At 32.4% G+C, this 27,392-nt stretch overlaps 1 protein-coding gene across 2 annotated transcripts; it reads right to left on the bottom strand.

The window, feature by feature from the left end:
* Positions 1 to 601: 601 nt before the first annotated feature.
* LOC132748375 (E3 ubiquitin-protein ligase HECTD3-like) lies at positions 602 to 21,804 on the bottom strand. Of its 2 annotated transcripts, none has more exons than XM_060737963.1 (16): positions 21,635 to 21,804; positions 21,049 to 21,280; positions 19,457 to 19,572; positions 18,607 to 18,720; positions 11,120 to 11,208; positions 8,923 to 9,088; positions 8,065 to 8,146; positions 7,731 to 7,807; positions 7,115 to 7,273; positions 6,365 to 6,533; positions 5,382 to 5,594; positions 4,234 to 4,440; positions 3,357 to 3,486; positions 2,245 to 2,398; positions 1,821 to 1,889; positions 602 to 740 (listed from the first exon to the last, which is right to left on the bottom strand). In XM_060737963.1, the coding sequence occupies exons 1-16, from the start codon at positions 21,733 to 21,735 to the stop codon at positions 653 to 655; spliced, it is 2,166 nt and encodes a 721-aa protein (XP_060593946.1). In that variant the 5' UTR covers positions 21,736 to 21,804; the 3' UTR covers positions 602 to 652. The 2 variants fall into 2 exon arrangements, with proteins under 2 accessions (XP_060593946.1, XP_060593947.1); XM_060737964.1 differs by having other exon boundaries at positions 11,126 to 11,208.
* Between the last annotated feature and the right edge of the window lie 5,588 nt (positions 21,805 to 27,392).

The raw sequence follows: 27,392 nt of genomic DNA, 5'->3' as shown, positions 1-27,392 counted from the left end.
AAATCACAATACACATGGATTTTTTTACTGTAAACTAACGTGAATTTATTATGTGATAAGTTAATATGATAAATAAACATGGTCACAGAGTCAGATCTCAGTGCTGTATAATAAATGATCTTAACTGAAAAATGGTCTATATACCTATCATTATATCAATACAATTTTCTAGCATCTGTCTGTCTGTCAGTCCATCACAAAACAGTCTTCTAGTGTCTTTTGTTAAAATACAAGGTGCTTGTTTATGAAATCATCTTCATGCTAATTTTATGACATCATTTTATTGCAAGTTTTCAGTTGTTGTGACATGTCTTATTGTTCAATGGTCACTTATGTCACTATATTTCTTAGTAAACAATATCTATAGGCAGCATCTCTGAAAAACTTTAAACTTCTGTTCAATACTGACATCACTTGCTGTTGTTTGATTTTCGAATGCTGACATCACTTCCTATTGTTGTTAAAATCTAATGCTGGCATCATATCCTGTTGTTGTTGTTATATTTTCATTTCTCATGCTGACAGCACTTCCTGTTGTTGTCATTACTTTTTTCTTTTTTAATGCTGACATCACTTCTGTTGTTACTTTTTCTAATGCTGACATCACTTCCTGTTGTTTTCTAATGTATACTTCATTTCCTCTTCAAGAAATTTAATACTCCTCTAGCACGTTTATGTCTGTGTCAATGTCCATACAGTTATAAGTGGCATATCTGATCTTCTCTTCAGCAATTTTGGCACTGTAAATATATATTTAATTTATAAACAAGTATTCCATGTTCAAACATTATTTTAATTTTTGTAAGTGAAGTCATTTTTCCAAAAAAATGTCGAGCTATAACAATCTATCAGTGTAAGGATTAAGGTAGACCATGGGTAATGGGCACCATAAGGAACTGTAAAATTGACAATATAGGACAGTTATATGTCTTCAAGGTCACCTGTATGCAAAATTTAAATAAAATGTACAGTGTGGTTTATGAGTTATGTATATATTTCTGAACTAAGACTTTGCCATTAGAAGGGCTTATTTTCAGAAATGAGGAAACTGTAAATAATCTGAAATATCATCATTATAAAAACTGTTTTTCTATTGCTCATTGTAAAGAAACAAATAATGACATTCAGGTAAAACATTACACAAGCAAAATGTTTGTTTTCTAAACAAAATGCTCTTAATATGAATAAAAAATGTTACCCTACCACACCCACTTTTAACACTAATTTTACCATTTCCCTATCTAAAAGGCCTTATTCAAAATATCCCTAAAATTTATCGAAATGAGGGACTGTTTTCAAAGTTTGACTAAATTTTCTCAAAGGTATATTTGTTGGTCATGCGAAATATAAAATACTTTTACCGTGTAGTTTTTATTTTATCGAACTTTGAAAATATCTGGTATCATAATTGCTATATTTTTGGCATTATTTAGCAAAAAAAAAATCAAACTTTTTTTCTTCCATAATGGATCAAAGAAATACATAATGATAAAAAGAAAAAAAGAAAGAAAAAAAAAAGTTGCCCCCTCTGGGGTTTGAACCCACGCCCCTCAATTTCAATGTAGTTTACAAGTGATTCTAGCCTATTTGAATACTCTTCAAAGTGGAGGTAATGCATTACCCATGGTCTACCTTAAGATAAAGGTCATTAAATGAAGGCGGTTAAGAATGGTTAAGTCCATTGAAGGGAAAGAAGGAAGGATGAGTAAGAGTCTATTAATTCCTCCAAACAGATTTTCGATGCACACACACACACATAATACAATATTAAATAGAAAATGTATGTAACTATTATCAATAGGTAAACAAGATATACATACCTGGAATAATTTGGTAAATATAACATATTAGCACAAGTTGAGGACTCTGGAAGACAGTCAACAGCATCTCTGACAACAAAAAAATAATAAATATAGAAAATGTATACAATTTGAAGCCAGATTTGTAGCATTCTGAAATCAGAACCTTTCAAAATTCAAACAATTCCAACTTTCTATAGTGAAGCCTTGCTAATCTGAACCCTTCTTATCTGGAATCCTTCCTTATCCTAACAAAGTTTTTGGTCCCAATTTTATTTGTTCTATCTTTAATAGTAATAACCTTTCAGATCTGGAACCCGTCAAGAAAGTCAAAGTTAATTCTCAAATCATTTCTTTTTTTTAAGTTGCTTTGAAGCAATGTGCTTATTAATTTTCATATTCCTGTGTAAACAGTACTAGATGTGTACAAGACGTTAACACTTACCCTCGTGCTGTTGATACATAAACAGAAGCTGGAAGTCTCCGTCTACCTGTAATAAACCTCAGAAATCTGCTTCTATCTTCGTTTGAGAAATTTTTCAATGCTTCCCACATATACTTGACTCTAGTATCCTTTTCTTCAACATCTTCATAGTGTGCTAGAATTAAAACCATAAAATGGATATAAGTTTTGGTGTGAAGTTTTGAGTGGAAAATACAAACTGAACTGGAAAACTGTGTTTGTTTTGTTTTTGTTAGGATTTAAAGGAACTCCACTAAGGTCCAAAGGACTAAAACATAAAAATTGAAAATCTTTAATTTAAGATCCATAAGCGTTCATCGATACAATTTTATCATAAAAACGCCATCAGCCCTAAAAATCCTCAGTCAAAGTGTATATACGCTATAATTAGAACATAAACAAACGTCTGTAAGAAGAAAATGTAAAAATATCAACTGAAGCACTTAAAATGGAATGGAAACTTCAGCAAAATATATCAGAAATATGCTCTTAATTAAATTGAAAATAGATTTTTTTTTGTTCGATTGATAGCTGGATTTGAGTGAAAAGCGTTGCAATGCTGTTCATTTTGGGTCATATTCACAATAAAAATGAAAAGGCTGGAAAAATGAATTGAAAGAATGAGCTGAAAATTTGCACACAAGTTATTGGTCCAGATCTACATCAAATAACGCACAAATCTCGGAAAATATTTTCAGCTCCATCATGTCAAAAAACCTCAGTACCGTCTCTTTAAGACACATCAACACTGTTCATATTGTGACTTTCCTGCTTTACAGGTGGCAGAAGCTTTTATTTGCGCCACTGTGCATTATTTTAGGCATGAACAGCAATACAAGTTAAAACACCAACCTTTCATAAGTTAACCAGATGGATTCGAACAAACGGTGGCAAGGTTTAAAGTCAACAACCCTTAACTATTCCAGCAGACTAAAACAAACTAAACTACCATATTACCAATTGATTCACGGTGGCAAGGTTTAAAATCAACAACCCTTAACCATTCCAGCAGACTAAAACTAACTGAACTACCATAAAACCAATAAAAGCACACATTAAAGTACATGTACCTATAACTATAAACATATACTAACTTGTTCTGCGTAGTGCTTCTATTGATATATCAGGGTTGCCACTGATTCTCTGTTCAAGTTCTTGCCATGTGAGTAAATCAAGCACAGCCTGTGGAACTACTTTCAGTAACCCGGTCCTTATTGCATTAATCTGAAATTGTGAGCATACAAACATGGTATAAATCAAACAAAATTTTGTACAATCTGACGAAAGTTCTGATATTTTATTCATCTGCCCTTGAAATTAGCAAAATTTTCAAATTCAATGATAAGTAATGTGAAAACAATGACAGTGACAGACATTTTTTTTTTGCTTGACCTTGACAAGTATCTGTAATCATATTCTAAGACCATGCGCACTATACATAAATCAATAGATCCCTATTTTGACATTTTATTTGAATAACAATAGATTTAACCTCAAACATTGGCATGTGCTCTTTTTTTAACAATTAATTTGTGGTTAAAGTCTTATTGTATCCACTAATCAGATGCATGTAATTAGAATTAGCCAGTCAGGGATGTATGCAATCTATTATACAGTTTTCAATCTGTTATTTGTCTATATGTATCTGAAGTTACATTTTCATGTGAGGTAAAAAATATGATTTCTGAATCAACAATTACTGACCTCAAAAAAGTGGCAAGCTTGACTGTTGATCTAAGAAACATTTTAGCATTCTAGAAGTTTAAGATAAGTTTGAATGCAGAAATCAACTCCAGTTTCAATTTTATAATGTACTGTTTTATTTAGAAAAAAAACAAAAAACAAAAAAAACACAATGTTTCAACTCAAAAGTCTTCATCAGGTATACTTGTTTATAGGAAATAATGTCAATGTCATACGATGTCAAAGGCAATTTTTAGAATTTTTAGGGGAATATCAAGTATTTCTTACCTGCTCCTCAAATTCCATCATTCTGATTTTTCTCACTTCCAGGCAGTATTTTTCCCTATCTTCAAATTTAAGTGGTACACCATTTCCCTCTCCATCTACCCGTATATAGACAATACTTCCATCACTCAATGTGCAGGTCCATTGATAATTCATAGTCACAAATTCGGATGAAGCTTCCATAGTCTCTAAATTATCTATAACTTTAACCTGTAAATTATCATAAAAACAGGACAATATATGAATATAATTGCTTTTTTTCTTGGGCACTCTACTGGATTATATCCCTATGTATATTTCAGAAGTAAAACTCGTATATAATACACTAAAGAAAACAGAATGAGCCTAACATATACTCCTGGTTTAGACCACAGGGTCTATTCCAAGATATAGCCTTTTCTTGTCTTCAACAAAAAGGAAAAGATAAGAATGTTTGCCTGTTTTGTTTGGTGGTTTTACACACATTTTAACACATTTGGTCATATCTTGACAGGCGATACACCTAACCGACTTTCCTGGATAACTAACCAGTAATTACCCATGTCTAGCAAAGCGACCAACCACTTATCTCACATGATTTCTGAATCAGCCGTGAGAGATAAAATACCATTAGACTCAATGTCCGAGATCAATTCTCATGAAAAAATCTCCCTTGCCAAAGGTCAAACTAGCAACCACTGGACTGAATATCTAATACTCTCCCCATTATGCTAAGTGGGTGCACCTGTCTGTGAACTTCACATTGAAATAGATACAACATTATCAAAACATGTCTCTAAAACACACACTTTTATTTTCTGAACCTTCCAAAAAAATTTATTTAAGTGCAAATGATCTGTTTTTGGGACACCTACAATTCATTTCCAGAGACTATTTACAAACAAATTTGGTCTATACAAAACCAATTATTCTGTATTCTTGTTCAAGTTCTTACCATATGTCACCTAACAGAAGATGTTAACATCTCAAAACATTTCACTTATATTAGCAATTTAGCACAGATGAGCCATGACTGATCTTGGTCTGCACAGGTCATCTGTATAGATCTAGTTTCCACTAGCAGGCTAAGGGTAAAACGTTTCACTCAAACTTATTTCAGTACAGTTTTTATTAACGCAATGTAGAGCAGCAAAAACAAATTATACACTTACTGAGGCAGCATCAACTGTGGAGTAATCTTTAACCCAAGTCACTCGCTCACCGACAAGTTTCTTCCATACAAATGACGGTAAAGCCATGATGAGATTTTCTCTCCCTCGTAAACAAGCACCCATTATTTGTCCGATCCACTCGTATTTAGCAAACTCTTTACAGCTTGGATTTGGCACATAGACATCACGATTTATATTGGAATCTTCACAAAACTGCAAAGTAAACACATGTTATAAAATTATAACAAGAGCCACCGCTTTCCATGGAGCACACGCTCGACTTTTTCTAATTTATAAAGTCGAATACGTAAGTGGAAGAATATTATTTTAAAGAGTACTCCTACATAACATAATTTTTTGGTAACAAATGTAATTCAAATTTTATATCTGACCTTGAGAGTCAAGGTCAATAAAGGACAATGTCACATTTGAATCAATCATCATGTCAGTTTTGTCATATTTGATCTTATGTCTGCATGAATGAATCAAATCCATAAATAAATAACAAAGTTCTGACAATTTAAGCAAATTTCAATAACTTGACCTTGACAGTCAAGGTTAATCAAAGGTAAAGGTCATATATGTATTAGAATAATTCAACATGTCGTTTTTGTCATATGTCATATGTGTTCTTTTGTCCAAGTTTAAATCAAATCCGTAAACAAAAAAGTTATGACAATTTTAGCAAATTTCAATAATTTCACTTGACGGCCAAACCACAAATGACAGAAGTTGTGTTTAAAGAAATTTGGGGTGCTCTAATAAAAACACATTTGTCTTGGTAGTATAAGATGATGTTTACAGCAAAAGTAGAACTTGAAAGTTGAAGACTGACAAAGTTACATTACAAAACCTCACCTCCTCAAGACAACTAACAATGAACATATTCTGTTTTTCAGCTTAACTGCTATGCATACTGTTTTTAACAATGTTTTTTCAGTTTTTTAATCTACAGGTGATAAAAAAATAATGTAAAAATTTACCTGATTTGGTGAACGTATAAAGAAAGGTGTGGGCACTAAACCATCACTGGAGGATGGACATAATTCCTCAGCCAGATCTGACAAGCTGTCCCTGAACCCACCGCCCTGGTCTATCACACCTTCGGACACAAATTTACACTCCCACCACTGATCATAGCGATACGACCATCTGAAGTTATAAATGATATTCAAGATATTGATATTAAGAGTATGATAATATTTTTTTTTTTATAAAAAGAACAATAACATGCTGTACATATACAAAATGGATGTAACAAGAGCGGTCTGTAAGACAAAAGCTTAACTATTCTATTGTCAGTAAGAAAAGGGGCAAATAATTCAGTCAAAATCCATGCTAGAGTTATGTGCCTTTGATAGTGACTTATGATAACAATTTCTAAGACTTATGATAATGTTAAATTGGGGTCAAACTGATCTTGCACACAAAACTTCAACCTGACAATCTAAAACTAGAAATATCTTATGTTCTCAAATAGCCATAATTCAGTTAAAAAGTCCAAAAAAGAGTTTCGAGCTTTTGATAGTGAACTTCCAATTATAATCTCAGTTTGGTTGTTTGATTTTGCAGCACACCTACACAAATAAGGTCCTATGGGGCCAATATAGGAAAGAGGAAAGATGATTTTGGCTAACCTTGGGTGTTACAAACTAAAAGCAACACCAGGGATAAAAACCAAATTCAAACAGTCAAACTTATAAATAATGCAAATGAATACAAAAAGATATTACCTGTAATTAAGAGGGACTGATGTTCTGTCTTTAGGCTTGAGTCCATCATAAATTTGCGTAAAAATAGAGTTCTTGTATTCAGGGTCAGAGGTAGGGTCACATTTATGTTCCATAGCAGCACGGCGATTTATATACAATTTAGGCATATCACTTGGTCTACTGAAAATATCAACAAATTAAATCATATAGAATTATTTTGTACAAATTATTCAAGATTACAGCTCTATGTAGTTGATCTTCACACCAATTAATTGTTTGTGTTGTCAAAACTCGGTGCCTAGATAAGAAATCACTTCACCTGTTTGTGTTACATTTCATGCTTTTGATCTTATGTAACATCCTGTCTTATGGAGGAAACCCTCTACCTGCGGCAAACATATAGCTATATATACTCTCACAAACTCACTGTTCAAAATGCGACTGTGCGAATAATGTCTAGCTCACTGCAAGATGGCTTTGCAAGACTATATCATGTTCATCTAATATAAGTAAGTAAGTAAGAAATTAACGATTTTATTCAATGAGGCTAGCATATTCGGTTTCCTGTGGGTCCACAGAAATAATATAATATGTGAATAATGTTTATGGATAATAAAGAAAAACGTCATATACTTACTCGGAAGAAGATTCTTTAAGAAATGTGTCTATGAGGCATAATCTCTTTTTAGATAATGGTAATAATTGTCTAACAAACTGAAATAAATACAATTTTGTAAAAACAACCGTTAATATATGGCCATATAACCTGTCAGAAATATTTATAATGAAATTATAATACAGCAGGCATCATTTTTTAGAGAAAGAAAGTAAGATTTCTTCATAAACTGACAGCAGCTGTGTATATAAAACTGTATAAATGTCATGATTATACAATGAAAAGTGACATTACAAACGTCATGATTATCTAATGAAAAACGTGCAATACTATAAATAACTATAAAGAAACTTACTTCTAAAGAGCTGTAAGATCCTATAGAGTATTCCCAAGCAGGGACTAAGTACTGTAATACACTATCTACAATCTCTAAGAACCTGAAATACATATTTGAAAATTGAAATTAAATTTTTACTAGAGCTGTCATCGATAGAGACAACATTGATGTATTGTTGATATTTTTCTGTCGATCAATAATTGATACACATTTGTAAAAATCAATAATTTTGGTTAATTATTTTAATGTCTTTGAATAATGAAAATTTGACCAAAACATATACAAAAGCAGGTGGCCATGTCTAACACCAAGCTGTTGTTACATAATGGACACATTTCATAGTGGTGATGACAAAAAAATGGTTAGGGAAAGTCCTACAAAGGACATTTATATACAGGACACAACATATTTGTATGAACTGAACATATATTTTACTAGGTATGAAAGTGAATTATATATAAGAAATAAGGAGTATATATTGATATATCGGTGTATGCCTGATATTTGTCATCCGATATCCATGTATCATCAATATGCTATGCTATGAATCAATGACAGCTCTAATTTTTACTAAAATCTTGATCTGAAATCCAAAAAATTATTACATGAAAATCTGTAAATTAACACTTACAGATGCTTTGTATCTAATATTTAATTCAAATCACTTTATTGAAGAAAATTACATTCTTAACTACAGTTTAGTGTGGCATCTTCAAAGACCACCTTCAGTGTATGATAATTGGCACTCTGCACTATTTAAAGCACTAGTGGACACACGTAGAACAATCAACCAATAGTAAACCGGCTAGACATCTTCCTCACATTAATAAATTCTGCTTTTACGGAAAACTTTATTGTTTCGTTACAAGAAATTACCTTTGTAACATCTGTGATCTGTAGTATAATTCTTCAGCCTTGTACGTTTCTAGGATAGGATATCTACACAAGTTTTCTCCCTTGAAGAAATCTCTATCAAAGCCTGAAGTTCTCTCCTCTGTTGATACTATTTTTAGATCTCTGATTCTTGTGTCTATACCTCCGGCTGAAAAATGTCATTTATGTGCAGATTTTTTTTTATCTTTATATTTTTTCATTTTCAGTAATTTTGAGAGCTGGGTTTTTTACCAAAACTGCTCAGTGAACATTATCATTTTCTATATTAAATCATTGTACAATGTATATATCATCACTCTCGTGCAAAATTGAAGCTTCAACTCTTACAAGGATGTGATAGCATGAGTAATCGAGTGTTACATTCTTTATGAATTTATACAAAAACGTGCATAGTTCATGTAAAAGCTGTACAACAAAGTGCCAATATTGAAATGTTCTTCATGCCCAATAAAAATAATAAAATTCATTATCAAAATGGCTATATATACAATGAATGTTTACAATTTCATAAATACCAGTAAATCTTCCTGGATTATAAACAAAGATTGTACAAAGAAGTTAAAAATACAACAGGGTATCAAATGTTTGTTTTTATACATTGGTTTCTAGGCATAAAAACATGTAATTATTATGACTAAACTTGGTAGCAAAGCTAAAGACGGACATTAAGTTACAAAAACTTGAGATATCCTTGTATTACATAGAGGATATTTGTTTGTTTGTGTTTAAGATGAAATTTTATTTCATAGAGTGGGCTTTAAAAACAGTATTCTCACGAGTGGCGTAGCCACGAGTGAGAATACTGTTTTTAAAGTTCACGAGATGAAATAAAATTACATCTTACACAACAAACAGACAAATTTTTTTTTTATTTTATGCTTAAAAACAAGTTAAACCGAAATTTCCATAATTTTAACGTTAAAATTAAAATCTGTTTCCCCCATTGAGAGCCCCATTTAGTCAGAATTTCTCATTAAAAACAAGAAGTCTTGAGCTGAAAAATAAGTCCGCCAATCAAGGTTAAATGACGGTGATATTTATTCATTTTATTAAAAAAATATGAATGATCGCTTGTTTTAATAATAAAAACAAACAATTCTTGTAGGAGAAAAAGTCCAACTATCTATCCATATTTCTGTTACTTACTGCGAATTTATATTAGACCTGGCTTTGTAAAATGTAAGCGGCAGCCATTTTTTATAGTTGTGTATTTCATGGGAGGAAAATAATTGTGTAAGATTCAGAGGGATATAATTTGGATTTGTTAGTCATACACCTTTTTAAAAGAAAGAAAACTTATTTGAGGATTGTAACAGACAAAAAATAAGTGTTGACAGAAGTGAAAACATTCAGAAAGGGAGATAGGAAAATGGAAAACTTGGAAGCTTGCTAAGGAACGCTGGGTTGTTTTACTTATTCTACGAGTGATGGCTGTCAATGCTTTTCAATTTTTCTATAGCATACGGCAGTTATTGCTCATAGGATACTTTAATATGCCCAAATGTCATCAAGAGCAGTTTTGCATGAGGAAGGAATGTATTTTTCAGACTGCAAAAACGAAACAAAAAAATTTAGAGACGAAATTTGGTGATTGGAATTTGAATGAATAGAAGTAAGTTTTCTCTCTTTATTACTTTTGACATTTAAGTCATTTATCTATTTCAGCTTTGCTATTTCTTTTAACAACCTGACATTGTCAGAATTGTCAGTACAAATAAAATTGAGGCACCACATGGGGAAAATCTTAAAAAAGTAGTTTTGTCATTGAAAAAAGTGAAATTATCAAATATAATTTTCACGGATAAATCAGTAATCCACTGAAAAGCATAAAATAAAATCAAATTCAGCTAATTTTTTTCCTGTTATATTGAGTGCATACATTATTAGCAAACTTAGATACTCGCAAATTAAAACAACAACACTGATATACAGTATTTCTATCTGAAACCAATTGATGAATTTTAAGAAATTAACCAATATTTGACCACACTTCACACCAGCTTACAGCAAATTTTCAGATTTCATCAAGAAGAGAAACCATTTGTGCCCCACTAACTAAGTGGCTCTAAGCATTATTTCTGGCATAATTAGGACACAAAATTAGAACCATGGGCTATAGCTAGCCGGACATGTTTCTAATGTAAAAGATTTCTCCATTATCAGATTATCCTCTACTTACACTTACAATCCTTGATTTTTATGATGATAATAGCATAGTGTTCTGTCATGTTTTCCAATACAGTAAGAGGACCAACATCTTGGGAATCCCTGAAATAAAAGCAAACACAATTTAAACAAGATATGTTTGTAAAACATGTATGCCCCCTATCAGCAGCCAATTAGTCATGTGATAAGGTTATTTTGCATGACTTCTGACCCAGTGATCAAACAATTAATAAGGGTTATCAAGTATCTACTGGTCATGACCTTAACCTTTGACCCCTTGACCCAAAACTCAATAGGGGTCATCTGCTGGTCACGACCAATCATCATACAAAGTTTGAAGTTCCTAGGCCTAAGCGTTTTTAGTTAATTGATCGGAAACCGTTTTTACCTACAAGGTCAATGTGACCTTGACCTTTGACCCCTTGACCCCAAAATCAATAGGTCATCTGCTGGTCATGACCAATCACCATACCAAGTTTGAAGTTCCTAGGCCTAAGGGTTCTTTAGTTATTGATCGGAAACCGTTTTAACATACAATGTCAATGTGACCTTGACCTTTGACCCCAAAATCAATAGGGGTCATCTGCTGGTCATGACCAATCACCATGCCAAGTTTGAAGTTCCTAGGCCGAAGCATTCTTTAGATATTGATCAGAAACCGTTTTTACTTACAATGTCAATGTGACCTTGACCTTTGACCCCTTGATCCCAAAATCAATAGGGGTAATCTGCTGGTCATGACAAATCACCATACCAAGTTTGAAGTTCCTAGGCCTAAGCGTTCTTAAGTTATTGATCAGAAACCGTTTTTACTTACAAGGTCAATGTGACCTTGACCTTTGACCCCTTGACCCAAAACTCAATAGGGGTCATCTGCTTGTCACGACCAATCATCATACAAAGTTTGAAGTTCCTAGGCCTAAGCGTTTTTAGTTAATTGACTGGAAACCGTTTTTACCTACAAGGTCAATGTGACCTTGACCTTTGACCCCAAAATCAATAGGTCATCTACTGGTCATGACCAATCACCATACCAAGTTTGAAGTTCCTAGGCCTAAGGGTTCTTAAGTTATTGATTTGAAAGCATTTTTACCTACAAGGTCAATGTGACCTTGCCCTTTGACCCCTTAACCCCAATATCAATAGGGGTCATCTGCTGGTCATGACCAATCACCATACCAAGTTTGAAGTTCCTAGGCCTCAGACAGAGCTGCATTACTGGTACTGGTACTGGTACTGCAGTACGTACTGCAGCGATTTTGCAAGTACTGGTACTGATACTGAATTACTCTTACAAAATTTTGCTGCTACTGGTACTGGTACTGCATTACTGTCTTAAAAAGTGGTACTGCTACTGCATTACCCAGTACTTTTGGTTTTGATAAAATTAAAAATAACATCAATTTTTCTCATAAAATAAAGCTGTAAATTACATTAACTATATTTTATTTTTGTGAAAAAGTAAGTTATCAAATCTAAAGATAATTTGCTGCAATATTCCTTCAAATGTTAACATAGTATTCATCATAAAAAGCACCAAAGACTGTAAGTAAAAATTAAATTAAGATAAACAGACTCAATAACTCTTTACCCTAAAATATCCTTATTAAAATTTGTTATTACTTCGTATTTACTAGTAAAAGAGCAAAATAAACACTAATTAATTTCTTCTATTCTAAAAAATCCCATTTCAAGTGAAAAAAGTGATATTGTTAGCACCATAAAAAGTTGTTATTTACTTTGGTATGAATTGAACAGAGGTGTGAAAGGCAACAAAAGACTGTTGTGTTTTAAATGAAAGATGTTTGCATTGTATTTATACAGTTGACTGGTTACTAAACAATTAGATATGACATGAATATATGTTGTAAATATTGTTTGTAAAAAGTATGTTAAAACTATAAAGTTGTAAATATGTTATGTTAACTTTAAAGATAGATAGATAGATACTTTATTAACTTAAACTTTTACAAGCTTTTCGTTATAACAAATAATATATGATACAAATTTACAATCACATGACAATGGCATACATAGAAACATTGAAATTAGTGCATAACATAGTGGGAGAAAGTAAACACACATACATACACATGCACACACGCACGCACACACGTACACCAACACACACACGAACACACGCACGCCACGGTAAAAAATAATATTTATCACATGGAGAAGGAGGATGGGTATGTGAATACAGTTGCAATTCAGTTTATGAATACAAAAATTATACACAACATAGATTTAGTAAAGCAGCATGCCTCCAGATTCATCCTAATTTTCATGAAAATTTTGAAAATGTATTTAAAGGTAAAATATTGTTAAATGAACAAAGAAAGTACTTGACACATTACAATCGGCACTTAAAATCCACGTAAATTACCAAAAAGAGGTCAAAACATGCATAAATAGCCCCTACTGCGTTAGTATCGCAGTAGAAATATAGTGATAAATACTACAAAATACAGTCATTAATTGCACATAAGATATAAATTATCACTTGAATCTTTAATTTGTTTACTTTTCTCAAAGTTGTAGTAATTTTTTTCCAAGTTTAATTTTCTTGAAATATTTTGGGTCATCTGGAGGCATGCAGCTTTAAAGTAAATTATGATTTTATTTCTTTGCTGAATAATATTTGCAATTATTTTTTTGACACTGTATTTATTCAAACTTTGATGAATATATAAAAGTAATGGTACTGATACTTAATTACTTCACCAGAAAAAGTACTGGTACTGCAGTACCGAGCTAAAATCTAGTACTGGTACTGGTAATGGTACTGCATAATTTGCCAAGTACTGGTACTGGTACTTAAGTACTACACCCTTAGTACTAATGCAGCTCTGGCCTCAGACCTGGGGATGATTACATTGATCAGTAATTGATTAAATTACAATTACTTTCAGATTTTATAGTAATTGATTAAGATTGATTACTCACACTTGCCTCTGTAATCAATTGAATTACAATTACTTTAAGAGAGTAATTGATTGATAATTGATTACATTGAATGTACATTAGACCACCCCAGAATTAAAAACCACCCCCGCATTTAGGACCATTTTTAAAAAGGTTTGTTATGCCAATGGTTTCATGATCCAGATTTAACCACCTGCTTATTCACTTCTAAGACCACCATATTCAGTCCAAATTTTTGTTTCAATTTTAATGTGACTAATGAAACACTTAAATTAAGTCAACATCTATCAAGATCTTAAATTTGTTGCTATGATCTGCTTGAGGGCTGTGATTTCAAAAGGTGTGAAAAACTGTTATTGTATGAAATTAGGTGAGAAGGTCCATTTTAGAGTGGTACATTGTTGCATTCAGCACATTTATTTTTTGAAAAATTAAATTTTTATTTGATTTATGTACATCATATAATAAGTGATACTGTAAAATTAAAGTTAAATTTCTTCAGAAATATGTTTTCTTTTTATCAGATTAAATATCAAAGCATTTTTTGATAGTGTCTTTTATAATGTATTTGTAGGTACATGTTAATATACATATTGTTTATTCATACAAAATGACTAAAGTAGACCATGGTCTTAAAGTATGTAAGATTAGACTATTCACTTTGTTTTAGTCTGAATAGTGGTCTTAATTGAGGATTTTGACAGTATAAATTTAAAACAAAAATTAAACTGTATCATGTAAAATAAAGGCATCCTTTGAATTTAAATAGTTTTCTGTTAAATCTGAAAGTAATCAATGTCAATCAAAATGTAATCATAATTACTGTCTTGATTTAGGCTGTAATTGATTGATTACAATTAATATAATCAATTTTGGGCAAGGTAATCAATTACATGATGATTACAGTGTAATCATGTAATCAATTACAAAATCAATGATTACAATTAATGATTACCCCAGGTCTGCTAGGCCTAAGGGTTCTTTAGTTATTGATCGGAAACCGTTTTTACCTAAGAGGTCAATGTGACCTTGACCTTTGACCCCTTGACCCCAAAATCAATAGGGGTCATCTACTGATCATGACCAATCACCATATCAAGTTTGAAGTCCCTAGGCCTATGGTTCTTTCGTTATTGATCGGAAACCATTTTTACCTACAAGGTCAATGTGCCCTTGACCTTTGACCCCTTAACCCCAAAATCAATAGGGGTCATCTGCTGGTCATAACCAATCACCATACCAAGTTTGAAGTTCCTAGGCCTAAGGGTTCTTTTGTTATTGATCAGAAACCGTTTTTACCCAAGAGGTCAATGTGACCTTGACCTTTGACCCCTTGACCCCAAAATCAATAGGGGTCATCTACTGATCATGACCAATCACCATACCAAGTTTGAAGTTCCTAGGCCTTAAAGTTCTTTAGTTATTGATCAGAAACCGTTTTGGTTACAAGGTCAATGTGACCTTGACCTTTGACCCCTTGAACCCAAAATCAATAGGGGTCATCTACTGATCATGACCAATCACCATACCAAGTTTGAAGTTCCTAGGCCTTAAGATTCTTTAGTTATTGATCGGAAACCGTTTTGGCTTACAATGTCAATGTGACCTTGACCTTTGACCCCTTGACCCCAAAATCAATAGGGGTCATTTACTGGTCATGACCAATCACCATACCAAGTTTGAAGTTCCTAGGCCTAAGGGTTCTTTAGTTATCACTCGGAAACCATTTGGTTTACGGACCGACTAACTGACAAGTGCAAAGCAATATACCCCCTTTTCTTCGAAATGAGACATAACAAGAGGACAAACATCTTGGGAATCCCTGAAATAATAGCAAACACAGTTTCAACAAGAGGACCAACATCTTGGGAATCTCTGAAATAATAGCAAACACAGTTTAAACAACAGGACCAACATCTTGGGAATCCCTGAAATAATAGCAAACACAATTTAAACAAGAGCCGGTTGAACCTGGGTACTCCCCGAATGGGTTTTGGACAAAGGAAGGTATACCTCTTGTTGTGTCAGAGTAATGTCACAGACAAAGTTCGAAGTGTAAAAACAACCCAAATATTGTGCACGACACATTGTCTCAATATGGTGATCATTTTTGTGAAATAGTTGTAAAATCCGACTTCAAATAACGAAGTTATGCGCCTGACATTATTTTGCTGCAAGGTCATGCTGTGACCTTGACCTTTAAGGTAGTGACCCAAATGTTGCATGCGACAAGTCGATTCAATATGGTGATCATCTCTGTGAAAAAGTTGTTAAATCTGACTTCCAGTAACAAAGTTATGGGCCGGACACGATTTTGCTGCAAGGTCATACCGTGACCTTGACCTTCAAGGTTTTGACCAAAATGTTGCGCGCGACACAATGTCTCATTGTGGTGATCATTTCTGTGAAATAGTTTAAAAAGCTGACTTCAAATAAGGAAGTTATGGGCCGGACACGATTTTGCTGCAAGGTCATGCTGTGACCTTGACCTTCAAGGTAGCGACTTAAATGTTGTGCATGACACGTCATCTTAATATGATGATCATTTCTGTGAAATACTTTTTAAATCCAACTTCAAATAATGAAGTTATGGACCGGACACGATTTTGCTGCAAGGTCATGCTGTGACCTTGACCTTCAAGGTAGCTACCCAAATGTTGCGTGCGACACGTTGTCTCAATATGGTGATCATTTCTGTGAAATATTTTTAAAATCCGACTTCAAATAATGAAGTTATGTACCGGACACGATTTTGCTGCAAGGTCATGCTGTTACCTTGACCTTCAAGGTAGCGACCCAAATGTTGCGCGCGAAATGTCGTCTCAATATGGTGATTATTTCTGTGAAATAATTTTAAAATCCAACTTCAAATAACAAAGTTATGGACCGGACACAATTTTGCTGCAAGGTCATGCTGTGACCTTGACCTTCAAAGTAGCGACCCAAATGTTGCGCGCTACACGTCGTCTCAATATGGTGAGCATTTCTGTGAAATATTTTTAAAATCCGACTTCAAATAATGAAGTTATGGACCAGACACGATTTTGCTGCAAGGTCATGCTGTGACCTTGACCTTCAAGGTAGCGACCCAAATGTTGCGCGCGACACGTCGTCTCAATATGGTGATCATTTCTGTGAAATATTTTTAAAATCCGACTTCAAATAATGAAGTTATGGACCGGACACGATATTGCTGCAAGGTCATGCTGTGACCTTGACCTTCAAGGTAGCGACCCAAATGTTGCGCGCGACACGTCGTCTCAATATGGTGATTATTTCTGTCAAATAATATTAAAATCCAACTTCAAATAACAAAGTTATGGGCCGGACACGAATTCGGTACGTACGTACGGACGGACAACCCGACGACTATATGCTCCCCCGAAATTTTTCGGGGAGCATAACAAGAGGACCAACATCTTGGGAGTCCCTGAAATAATAGCAAACACAGTTTAAACAAGAGGACTAACATCTTGGGAATCCCTGAAATAACAGCAAACACAGTTTCAACAAGAGGACCAACATCTTGGGAATCCCTGAAATAATAGCAAACACAGTTTAAACAAGAGGATCAACATCTTTGGAGTCCCTGAAATAATAGCAAACACAGTTTTAACAAGAGGACCAACATCTTGGGAATCTCTGAAATAATAGCAAACACAGTTTAAACAACAGGACCAACATCTTGGGAATCCCTGAAATAATAGCAAACACAGTTTAAACAAGAGGACCAACATCTTGGGAATCCCTGAACTAATAGCAATCACAGTTTAAACAAGAGGACCAACATCTTGGGAATCCCTGAAATAATAGCAAACACAGTTTTAAACAGGAGGACCAACATCTTGGGAATCCCTGAAATAATAGCAAACACAGTTTAAACAAGAGGACCAACATCTTGGGAATCCCTGAAATAATAGCAAACACAGTTTAAACAAGAGGACCAACATCTTGGGAATCCCTGAAATAATAGCATTCACAGTTTCAACAAGAGGACCAACATCTTGGGAATCCCTGAAATAATAGCAAACACAGTTTAAACAACAGGAACAACATCTTGGGAATCCCTGAAATAATAGCAAACACAGTTTCAACAAGAGGACCAACATCTTGGGAATCCCTGAACTAATAGCAAACACAGTTTTTAAACAAGAGGACCAACATCATGGGAATCCCTGAAATAATAGCTTACACAGTTTACACAAGAGGCCCAACATCTTGGGAATCCCTGATATAGCTAACACAGTTTAAACGAATGACAAATCGCTTGGGAATCCCTGAAATAATAGTAAAATTTTTGTGGACTCTAAAAACTTGTGAATTTTCATTATCTTGTTAAAATAATTACAAATAACCTTATACAAAGTAAAGAATTTGTTTGGATAAAATATCACCGGATCTTTAATTTGTGGGTTGACCTACCCACGAAAACCACAAAAATAATAATGATTTTACAGTACATTTCTTTGCAACAAACAAAATATTATCAAGAAGCCCTTGCAAGCAACGGACGATTATAAGAAATGTAACTATGTATGTAAAGCCAGTTTTTCAAAAATCAAAAAAAAACATTACCAGTCAATGGTCATAGAGTTGAGAGTTTTCTGACTATCTGCATCACCTCCTTGTACGGATATCTTTGAAGGGAGGTAATTGTCGTCTGAACTATCTAGACCTATCTGTAACTTTCTGAAACATGAAATCATTTTATAATTATCCTATCTGTAATTGAAATGACAAAATGTGCATGCATGCATTACTACCTTTAAGGCCTTTAGATTCATCATTTCTTTCAAAATAGCCACAAGAATTCTTACCATAGAGAAAAAAATGCTCATTCTACATTTCATCAACTGATCTTGTATTACAGTTGTATTTCTAAGCTATTTCAGGATCCACAATTCAAGGTCATAGTTTGACCATTTCTATTACCAAACAGAACTTTGACAAGATGAAATATATACATGTAATAATAATCTCCATTTGTGCACATACCAAGCTTCATCAACCTTGTTTTTCTGATGGGATCAAGATTTTGGATTCTTACATGTGAGAAATTTATCTCGCCAGCTTATGAACTGAGTTGCAAGTTCATACCTGAAATTATACATTGATGGGCAGCTGAAGTCTTCTTCCACGACTTAGGATGGTAAGTAACTAGAGTGTCATCTTAGTGCAGTAATGGGTTAAGTCCTTATAAATTGAATAGCGGTTAACCAGTTATTGCACTAAGGTTAAATGATGATAAGACCTTTACAGACCTTTACATTTGCAACCCAAAAAATTTAAACAGCCAGTTGGCAAAACCAAGCCTCTAATATCCAACTTGGACATCTAACAATGAAATTATTCCAAATCCTACACATGGTACATGTTACTTCCAAAATAAAAGGAATGGTATAGTTTGAGTAATGGTATTATTTACTTTATAATTGTGCCCTTTTTCATTTTAAGACGTATCCAATGTTGTCCCTGACTTCCATCACTTTCCCACCATGTATCAGGGTCCCCGTCTGTTAAACATCCTGGACCGTTTTCATCCTAAATAAAACATTTAATATCATAAGATTAAGCAGAAAACTGAGTGGCTTCCTGCCAATACGCACGTGTTTATATAATTTATAAAGAAAAGAGTTTCGAAAAAAAATAAAATTTCAAAAATGAAATCAATAATTTGGGTGTATATCGATCAACATATTGTAGTTGCTAATTGATTCTATAGTTATGCTTAGGATGTTACCTAATTTGAATATGTGTGACCTATTTACATGTCAAAATCAAAAATTCAATAATAAGAAAATGGAGTAAGCACATTATGAGCAAATTAAAATTAAAATATATTGCTTGTGTATATCAACGGGAAGCCATTTTAGAGAGAATTATTCTATTTTTGTGTCATTCTCGAATGAATACGCATTAAAAAATATTTTAAGGAAGCTAAATGATCGTGCTATACTACTTTTTGGTTGTTAATACAATAACTTTTTGTTACACTAAAACATTTAAGCTCTTGTGTTTGTATTAAAGTCATACAGATCATTTTAAAGGATATTTTCCTTGATTATATGATATATCTCATGTTAAGTTATGGTGAAACAAAAGAAAAATAACAAAGAGAACACTTGTAACAAAAGGAAATAAAACCCATCTTTATTGCAATAGAGACAACTGGCTATGTTTTGTTTTTCTAGTACTAAATAACTTTTGAACTATTTAAAACATTGTACACATTAGTCTCTTACATTCAATATATGTACTTGATGTTATTTTCGTAACTATTGATAAAGACAATAGTAGTACAATTATCTTAGATATCCCTTAAAGCCCTAGTTATAGCAAAGAGCTATATTTGATATATAAGTCTGTGGCGACCCTTTGGCCAAAGACCTGCACTCGGCATACATTCAAAATAAGCCAATGTACATGTATGCCCCTGAAAATTATAATGAACAATAATTCTAGCAAAAAACTGCATAACAAAAATAATTTTCCCTTGAATGTTATTGAACAGCTTACTCCCCTCTGCACAATATCTTGAAAATACATCAAAATTCAGATTTATGATAATAGCTGTGACTTTAAATGTATTCTAGTTAGGGCTGTCATTGAATATCGCGATATTGATATATCATCGATATTCATCATTCAATACAATATCGATACACACTTTCACATATCGATACAAGGTAAAAAAATTATTTCTTTTAGTTAATATAGCTTATAAGAGAATTCTCTTTTTCTAGTTTTCTTGGCTAACTTGAACTTCAAACTCCGTTTTCAAATGTCAGTGACAAGAATAACAAAACTTTCTGTTAGTTTGTAGTATTTGTAATGTGTACTACAAGCTGCATAACATTTTGATCCCAATTTATAACACATAAATGTTTTTTCATCGTATCTACTGTCAAAATCGATATATCGATGTATCGTCGATATTTGTCTCTCGATATATTGATACAAAATTTTCCATCAATGACAGCCCTAATGCTAGTCAATACCAAAAAACTTAAAACTTACTGTGAATGATGATACATCTATAGAATCCACATAATTTTTAATACTTCCTAATTGTTCATTCTCAGGAGATAAATATTTTGACATTAGGCGAACTAGAGCCTCATCATGTTCTATTGTCCAATTTTGTGGCAAATTTTGTAACCTAGCAACTGCCTCTACATCAGGTAATATCACATTTACACTCTTCTTACGCAAATCTAAAGAAAAATGATGAACCACGGCGTCTGACCATCTGAAATAAATTATATTACATTACCATTAACTTGTCAAGACAAATATCTTTCCTAAAGGGATATATTTTATAATTCTTAGATTATTAGGCACTGTTCTCAGTATAGTATTTAAGTTGAGGAAGATATGTTAACGCATGTAATCTATTTTAGATGTAGATTTCCTTATGAATCAAAAGAGACTGCACGGTAAAATCAATTCATTGGTATTAAAAGTGCTATAAAGACCAAATGCCCCCAATATAAGGCAGCCCTTCACAGGCAGTGAACTTTTAAAGAAAATCTATGAAATATATTTTTATTTGCTGCAAACGATGGTTAAGTTTATCTTATAATTTGAGAAAAGAATGAATTACTTGTTGACAACAACTGTGCTACTTATTGAAGACTGAGGCTTCAGTGACACTTCAGTGAGATTGAGTAGGTCCTCTGCTGGTGTCTTGCAGCTAAACAACATTATCCAGGCATCAGTGTCAAACACTATTTCTTCCTCTTTACTGCTTCCCTTGAACTAAAATTATCACAAAATCAAAAATTAAAAGCAATGGCAGTTTGTTTCAGCCCATCCCCATGATGGTGAATTTGATACAAGGAGGCTGTTGACTTAAGGTTCTGGACAGATTATATTCTTGTTATTCATGCAAGATATTATTATTATGGATGACATGTTCTTGCATACCAGACTGGTGTTTCCATAAGTTTTACCCATTCCAGAAATTTTATCTGGCATGGCAGTGGGTGTCAGATGAGTGGTGTCATTTTAGCACATTTTATAAGTGAAATGCTTTAAAATGACATCAGTTTAACTTATTTTAGAATGAAACTGCATGCTTAGGATGATGTCATTTCACCATTATTATATTACTATTTAAGAAAATAGTTGTAGATCTGATGAAATGACATTCATTAGTAATTTACCATGAAACACTTTTATTGAGGTAAAGAATTAAAATATGATAGAATAAGGAAGAATATGCAAGAAAAAATATATCATTATCTGACATATTGCCTGCTGCACAGTAAATGGGCCAATTTTTCAAAAATACATGTAATGCAGGCTTTTTCAAAAAATATATGGCATTTTCTATTATTTTTTGGAGTTTTTACAAAGGACTTACTATGAAGCAAATGTGCCCAAACTTTTTTTGTGATAGCATTACCCAAAATAAAGATACAGACATTTTTATACCCTAAAAATGTCCCATTTTACATGTAATGTGTTAGCATCTGTTTTTTTGGTGTTTTTAGAATAAACACCACTATTATCTGTTTTAATTTATCACTTAAATTTTTTTGCATGCACATAGAAAATTTAATAACCTTTCCAGTGATATATAATACTTGGTATAAATCATCCTGGTTTTTATCGTTAAGATAATTTTAGTAAAATCAGACTTTTGTAATGCATCAGTTTTTTCAAAATTCAGTTGTTAAGTAAACAAGTATACCTTTAAGCAATAACAAATAAAATAGTACTTTATTGTCTCAATCTAATGAAATATGAATTAAAAACATATGTTAAGTGTTTTCAATTCAAATTTTCAAACATTTTTACCATAGTAGGCATTTTAGTGGTAAAAAAAATTTTGTGATGAAAAAACTGTAACATCCGTCCCCCTATCATAAAATATCCAATTATAAAACAATACTCATAAAAAACAATGTTTCTGGTGCTTAATGATAGCCTTACAATGAAAATGTTACAAAAAATGCCAATTTCTATATATATGAGAAAAAAAAAATACAAAAATGTAAAAGTTGTCTGTAACATCCGTCCCCCTATATAAGATACTTATTAAATCTCACATAAACTGTAACTGAAAAGGGAATTTTACACTAAAACACCAAAGTTACAATGAAAAATGAAGAAATAACAGAAATAAAGCACAAATATGACGTATTTATAAAAAAAATTATTATTTGTGAACACTAAATTCCTTAATTTTGAAAAAAATCAGTATTTTTTGCTCTGAAAACAAAATTATTTACTTTGAAATAAAATTTATATGTTATTTTTTAACATCAAGTAGACCTATGAGTTCATTAAGATAATATTTAAGGTTATTTGAATTTATTATAAATATAATCTTTTGTCATTCTTTGTTTACAAACTAAGGGTACAGAAGGGGACGGATGTTACAGAATTGAACTAAAAATTCTTTTTACAATAATACGAAACTTATCTTGTTCTTATGATGCATGATAGAGAAGTAGTAAGCTTTGCAACTGTATAGGAATGTTTCACACAACAAATAAAATACTATTTAAAAAAAAAGGAACTAGAAGAAACAAACACAAAATCCATAACAGGATATATAGAAAGATGTGCAAATGATAGAGATGTTGAAAGTATCTTTGTGATTAAAATTGGTCAATTGTTAAAACAAATTCTTTAGCCTTTAATAATTAACAAATCATGTTTCCCAGCCCCTCATAAAACAGTGGGATATGGATCCTAACTATATATACACAGAAGGGGCTGGCACTTTATTGAAAGTTAACGAGCTGTATATTGGGAGCTGTGTATATTGTATATTGGGAAGTGTGATATATTACAAAACAGTAGGGGTGCCAATTAGGGTGATATATATTATGCTTAAAAACAGTGGGAGGGACTACCATATCTGTTTCAAGAATGTCATTAAGTATTTAAGTTGTAGATCAATTAAGTCAAAGGATTTATTGAACTTAAAAAATTTTATAGGCTGAACATTTAGTCAATGAAAAATAAACAAATAAAGAAATATAATTCAACACTCTGATTAACATTTTTAGATTTTTCCTCCAAAAAACCTCAAGCATATTTTCATACAATTTGACCCATTTAATTATTGTTAATAAAGTGTAAGATACTTGTAAGTAAAGGATATGGAATGAAAAAGTTGAGATAGTTGTGAAAATTATTCTGTAAATAAACCCTTCGCAAATTTTTTTGCACCTATACATTTTATTGAATGACAAATTAGTTCATTAAGTGAAGCAGTTCATGTACACTGAAATATTTACACAGAGAATTATTAAAAGTTAGAACTAATGAGATTATGATACTGAATCAATAAATGAAATCTTTGGATAACTGCTGCTAACATTCCATATTAATTTACTTAAAATTTTCATCAAAAATTGGATAGAACTAATTGCAACACAATATAAAATCTTATAATTTTTTAATGAAAATTTTTAAAATGTGTATAATTTTATGTAATTTAGTTAATGAGAAATTCAAGCTTGCATATGTTTCAAATCTGAAAACTTCTTATTTACCGCATCACACTAATATCATATGCTTTTTAAAAAATATAAATCTTAATTAATATTTAACTAAAGTATTTTTGTAAATAATTTTCTATGTATAGAAAGGTACCGTTGGTAATGACATTCTCTCCTTTTAAACGTTAAATGGCATTATCTGGAAACAAAGATTCTTTTATTTAATTAGCAATGTTTTTATTTTATTCCAAACATTTCAATGTTCATTCAAATGTAGATAAGTGAGATAAGTGTAAGAACAGACTTCCCGAAAGTTGAAAAAAACTGTCAGACATTCGGTCTGACAAACCATGAAAATCTGTCGGACCGAAACAAAATCTGTCGGACCAAATAAAATTGATCAAAATCAAAGAATAAGTTGTGTTTGTAAGACACTTTTTGTTTTTAATTTTTTCGCCTTAAAAATCGGCACATTCCTTACAGCGCATTTTCATCTCCTCCCTATCATACACCAACAATTCACTGTCTTGCTTCTATTTTTCATTAAATTTTGTCTCAGGTCTATTCTTTTTATCCTTTTACTGTTCTGCCTGTTCCTCTGACGTAGATTTTTTTATTTTTCCAAGGTATGGCACCTTTAGCGATGCCATTTTGTATACATGCGGCTTGGATAAAAGCCGGACAGTCGGACTGATCCGGAATAAAAACTCGTCGGACCTGATCAAAATTTATCGGACATGTCCGGCGGACTGACGTATTTCGGGAAGTCTGTAAGAAAACTAAGTCTATGCAACTTTTCATTGTGAAACGCAAATAGTAAGAAACTACATAATTGTCTGGTATATTTCTACATTTTTCTCATAATTTGTTCAATTATTTTATAATTATACAAAGCATATACTCTTATTAATATCATTACTTTAAAATAAAACCAAAAAAAAGTATGAACTATGAGCTTTAAACATCTAGTGTAACATCTGTCCCCCCAAAAATGTAACATCCGTCCCCCTGATACAATTCATTTTTGGATTATCTGACAAGAAATATACATAAGAAAGTCCTATAATTTCTAACTGTTGTTATAAGAATGTGTTTGATTATTTGATTTAAGTATGATTTGGTGTACCTATCCTTGTTTTTTTTTTCTCTCTGTTTCTAACATGTTTGAAAATTTCATTTTGTGTGAAAAATACTGAAAATTTGAAAGCAAATATTTTTATATCCTAGATGAATTTTCTGGATTTTTTTTGTAACATTTATCAGAACACATTATATTTTAATAAAATAAAGAGAAATAATACAATTTTTATTATAAACTGTGAGATATTCAGACTTTAAGTATATATTTGTAACATCCGTCCCCTACCCACACAGTCCGCAAGAGATGTAATATTTTGAAAAAAGTATCCAAAAAGTTATCCTTTCTTTCCAAAAATATTGTTATAGACACCCTAAGGTACTTAAAAAAAGCAAATATTGTCTTGTATGTTTAACTTTATTTTTTGACTTAGATGCTAACACAATTGGCCCATTTACTGTGCAGCAAGCAATATCCCAGTCCCATCTGTTACAGAAACGGGTGTTTTAATCCAAATGACAACATATGACAGTTACAACTTACATGTGTAATTACCCTTAAATCACCTTTTCTGTTGGGGAATCATTTGAAATACTTAATCATAATCATATTTTTTTACCATTGACAAACTTTTAACCATTTTCCACCAGCAAATTGCACATTTTTCTTTCACCACTTGCAGACAAAGTTGACTCTGCACTGCCAGTCAGATCCCTTATCCTTTTTACTGTTGATTGATGGTTCACTGTAGACTTGAAGAAAACATGTTGCATTACACTGATATTTGACCTCAGATGGTACGTAACATCACGCACTCTGGAAGTTTCTTGCCCTAATTTGAAGCAACGAATACAGTTCCTGAAGGCAACGAATTCGTGCTAATCGTTTTCTAGGCATCTGTAAATTCATTTTCAAATTTACTTTTCAATCCCCAAAAAGGAAGTCACTTCTACGTTATATGACGTGGATTATAAAAATAAAAATTAGTAACTTTCAATTTTCCAAGTTTTTTTCGAGAAATAAAATAGCGGCCATTTTCCCGGAAGTTCCTAAAAAGTTAACCCATCCCGGATTGAATTATTAAATCTGCTTACTTCAAGCTTCCAAATCTTTATCGTATCGATTTATTTATTATAACCTCCAATTTTTATTATTTTGTTTTTCATTGATCCTAGCGTTATGAAGACAAATAGAAAAGTATTCCTGCACTAATATTGAGGGTTATGAAGAAAAAAATCTCAGACAATTAACGTCTCCTTACTGAAAAGATGGATTCCATTAACAATTAAACTTCAGTTATTGATCACTTTCGCCTGGGCAAGAGACTGGATCAGAAAAAAAGAAACCGGATTTTTAAACATTAAAATTTAAGGTTAAAAATTCCACTTCAAGATCATCTTCTGAATCGTAAAAAGTATTCCTTGACATGAAATATCTACATGTAAGTGTGGAAATGGCTAAGGGGAGGCTTAATAAACCGTATCAAGAAAAAAAGAGAAATACAGATATCCTTAAAAAGCGCCAAGAAGGCAAAATTATTTAAATTTGATGCAGACATCGGTTTGGGAATGAGCATGTTCATCGGAGGTACTTGGAAAATACAAGTTACCATCCACGCTCCCTGGCAAAGACCAATCCTAAATCTAAGTGACATTGTGCCCAAAATAGTTACAAACCCAGCACTAACTAGAAAGCTGTACTCCTTAATTCAACATTTCAAACAAGAAAACACAGAACGCCCTCCAACAATAAAAGTATGAAAAATAAATTTCACCCATGAACGATGTCCTCGGAGGCTACACAATTTATATAAGCGGTTTCAAGTC

This window comes from Ruditapes philippinarum, unplaced genomic scaffold, assembly GCF_026571515.1.
Source record: "Ruditapes philippinarum isolate M1 unplaced genomic scaffold, ASM2657151v2 ctg1210_1_1_1_1, whole genome shotgun sequence".
Lineage (NCBI taxonomy): Eukaryota > Metazoa > Mollusca > Bivalvia > Venerida > Veneridae > Ruditapes > Ruditapes philippinarum.
The sequence above is the reverse complement of the archived record's forward strand: the minus strand, read 5'-3'. Positions and strand labels throughout refer to the sequence as shown.

What these genes read in the sequence shown, in the direction of transcription:
- LOC132748375 (XM_060737963.1), bottom strand. Translation starts at nt 21,735, where the DNA reads ATGTTGTTTAGCTGCAAGACACCAGCAGAGGACCTACTCAATCTCACT. An exon ending in AACTCTATGACCATTGACTG is followed by an intron (nt 11,209 to 18,606) that starts GTAATGTTTTTT and finishes CTTTTATTTCAG; the next exon opens with GGATTCCCAAGATGTTGGTC. An exon ending in AAAAATCAAGGATTGTAAGT is followed by an intron (nt 9,089 to 11,119) that starts GTAAGTAGAGGA and finishes GACATTTTTCAG; the next exon opens with CCGGAGGTATAGACACAAGA.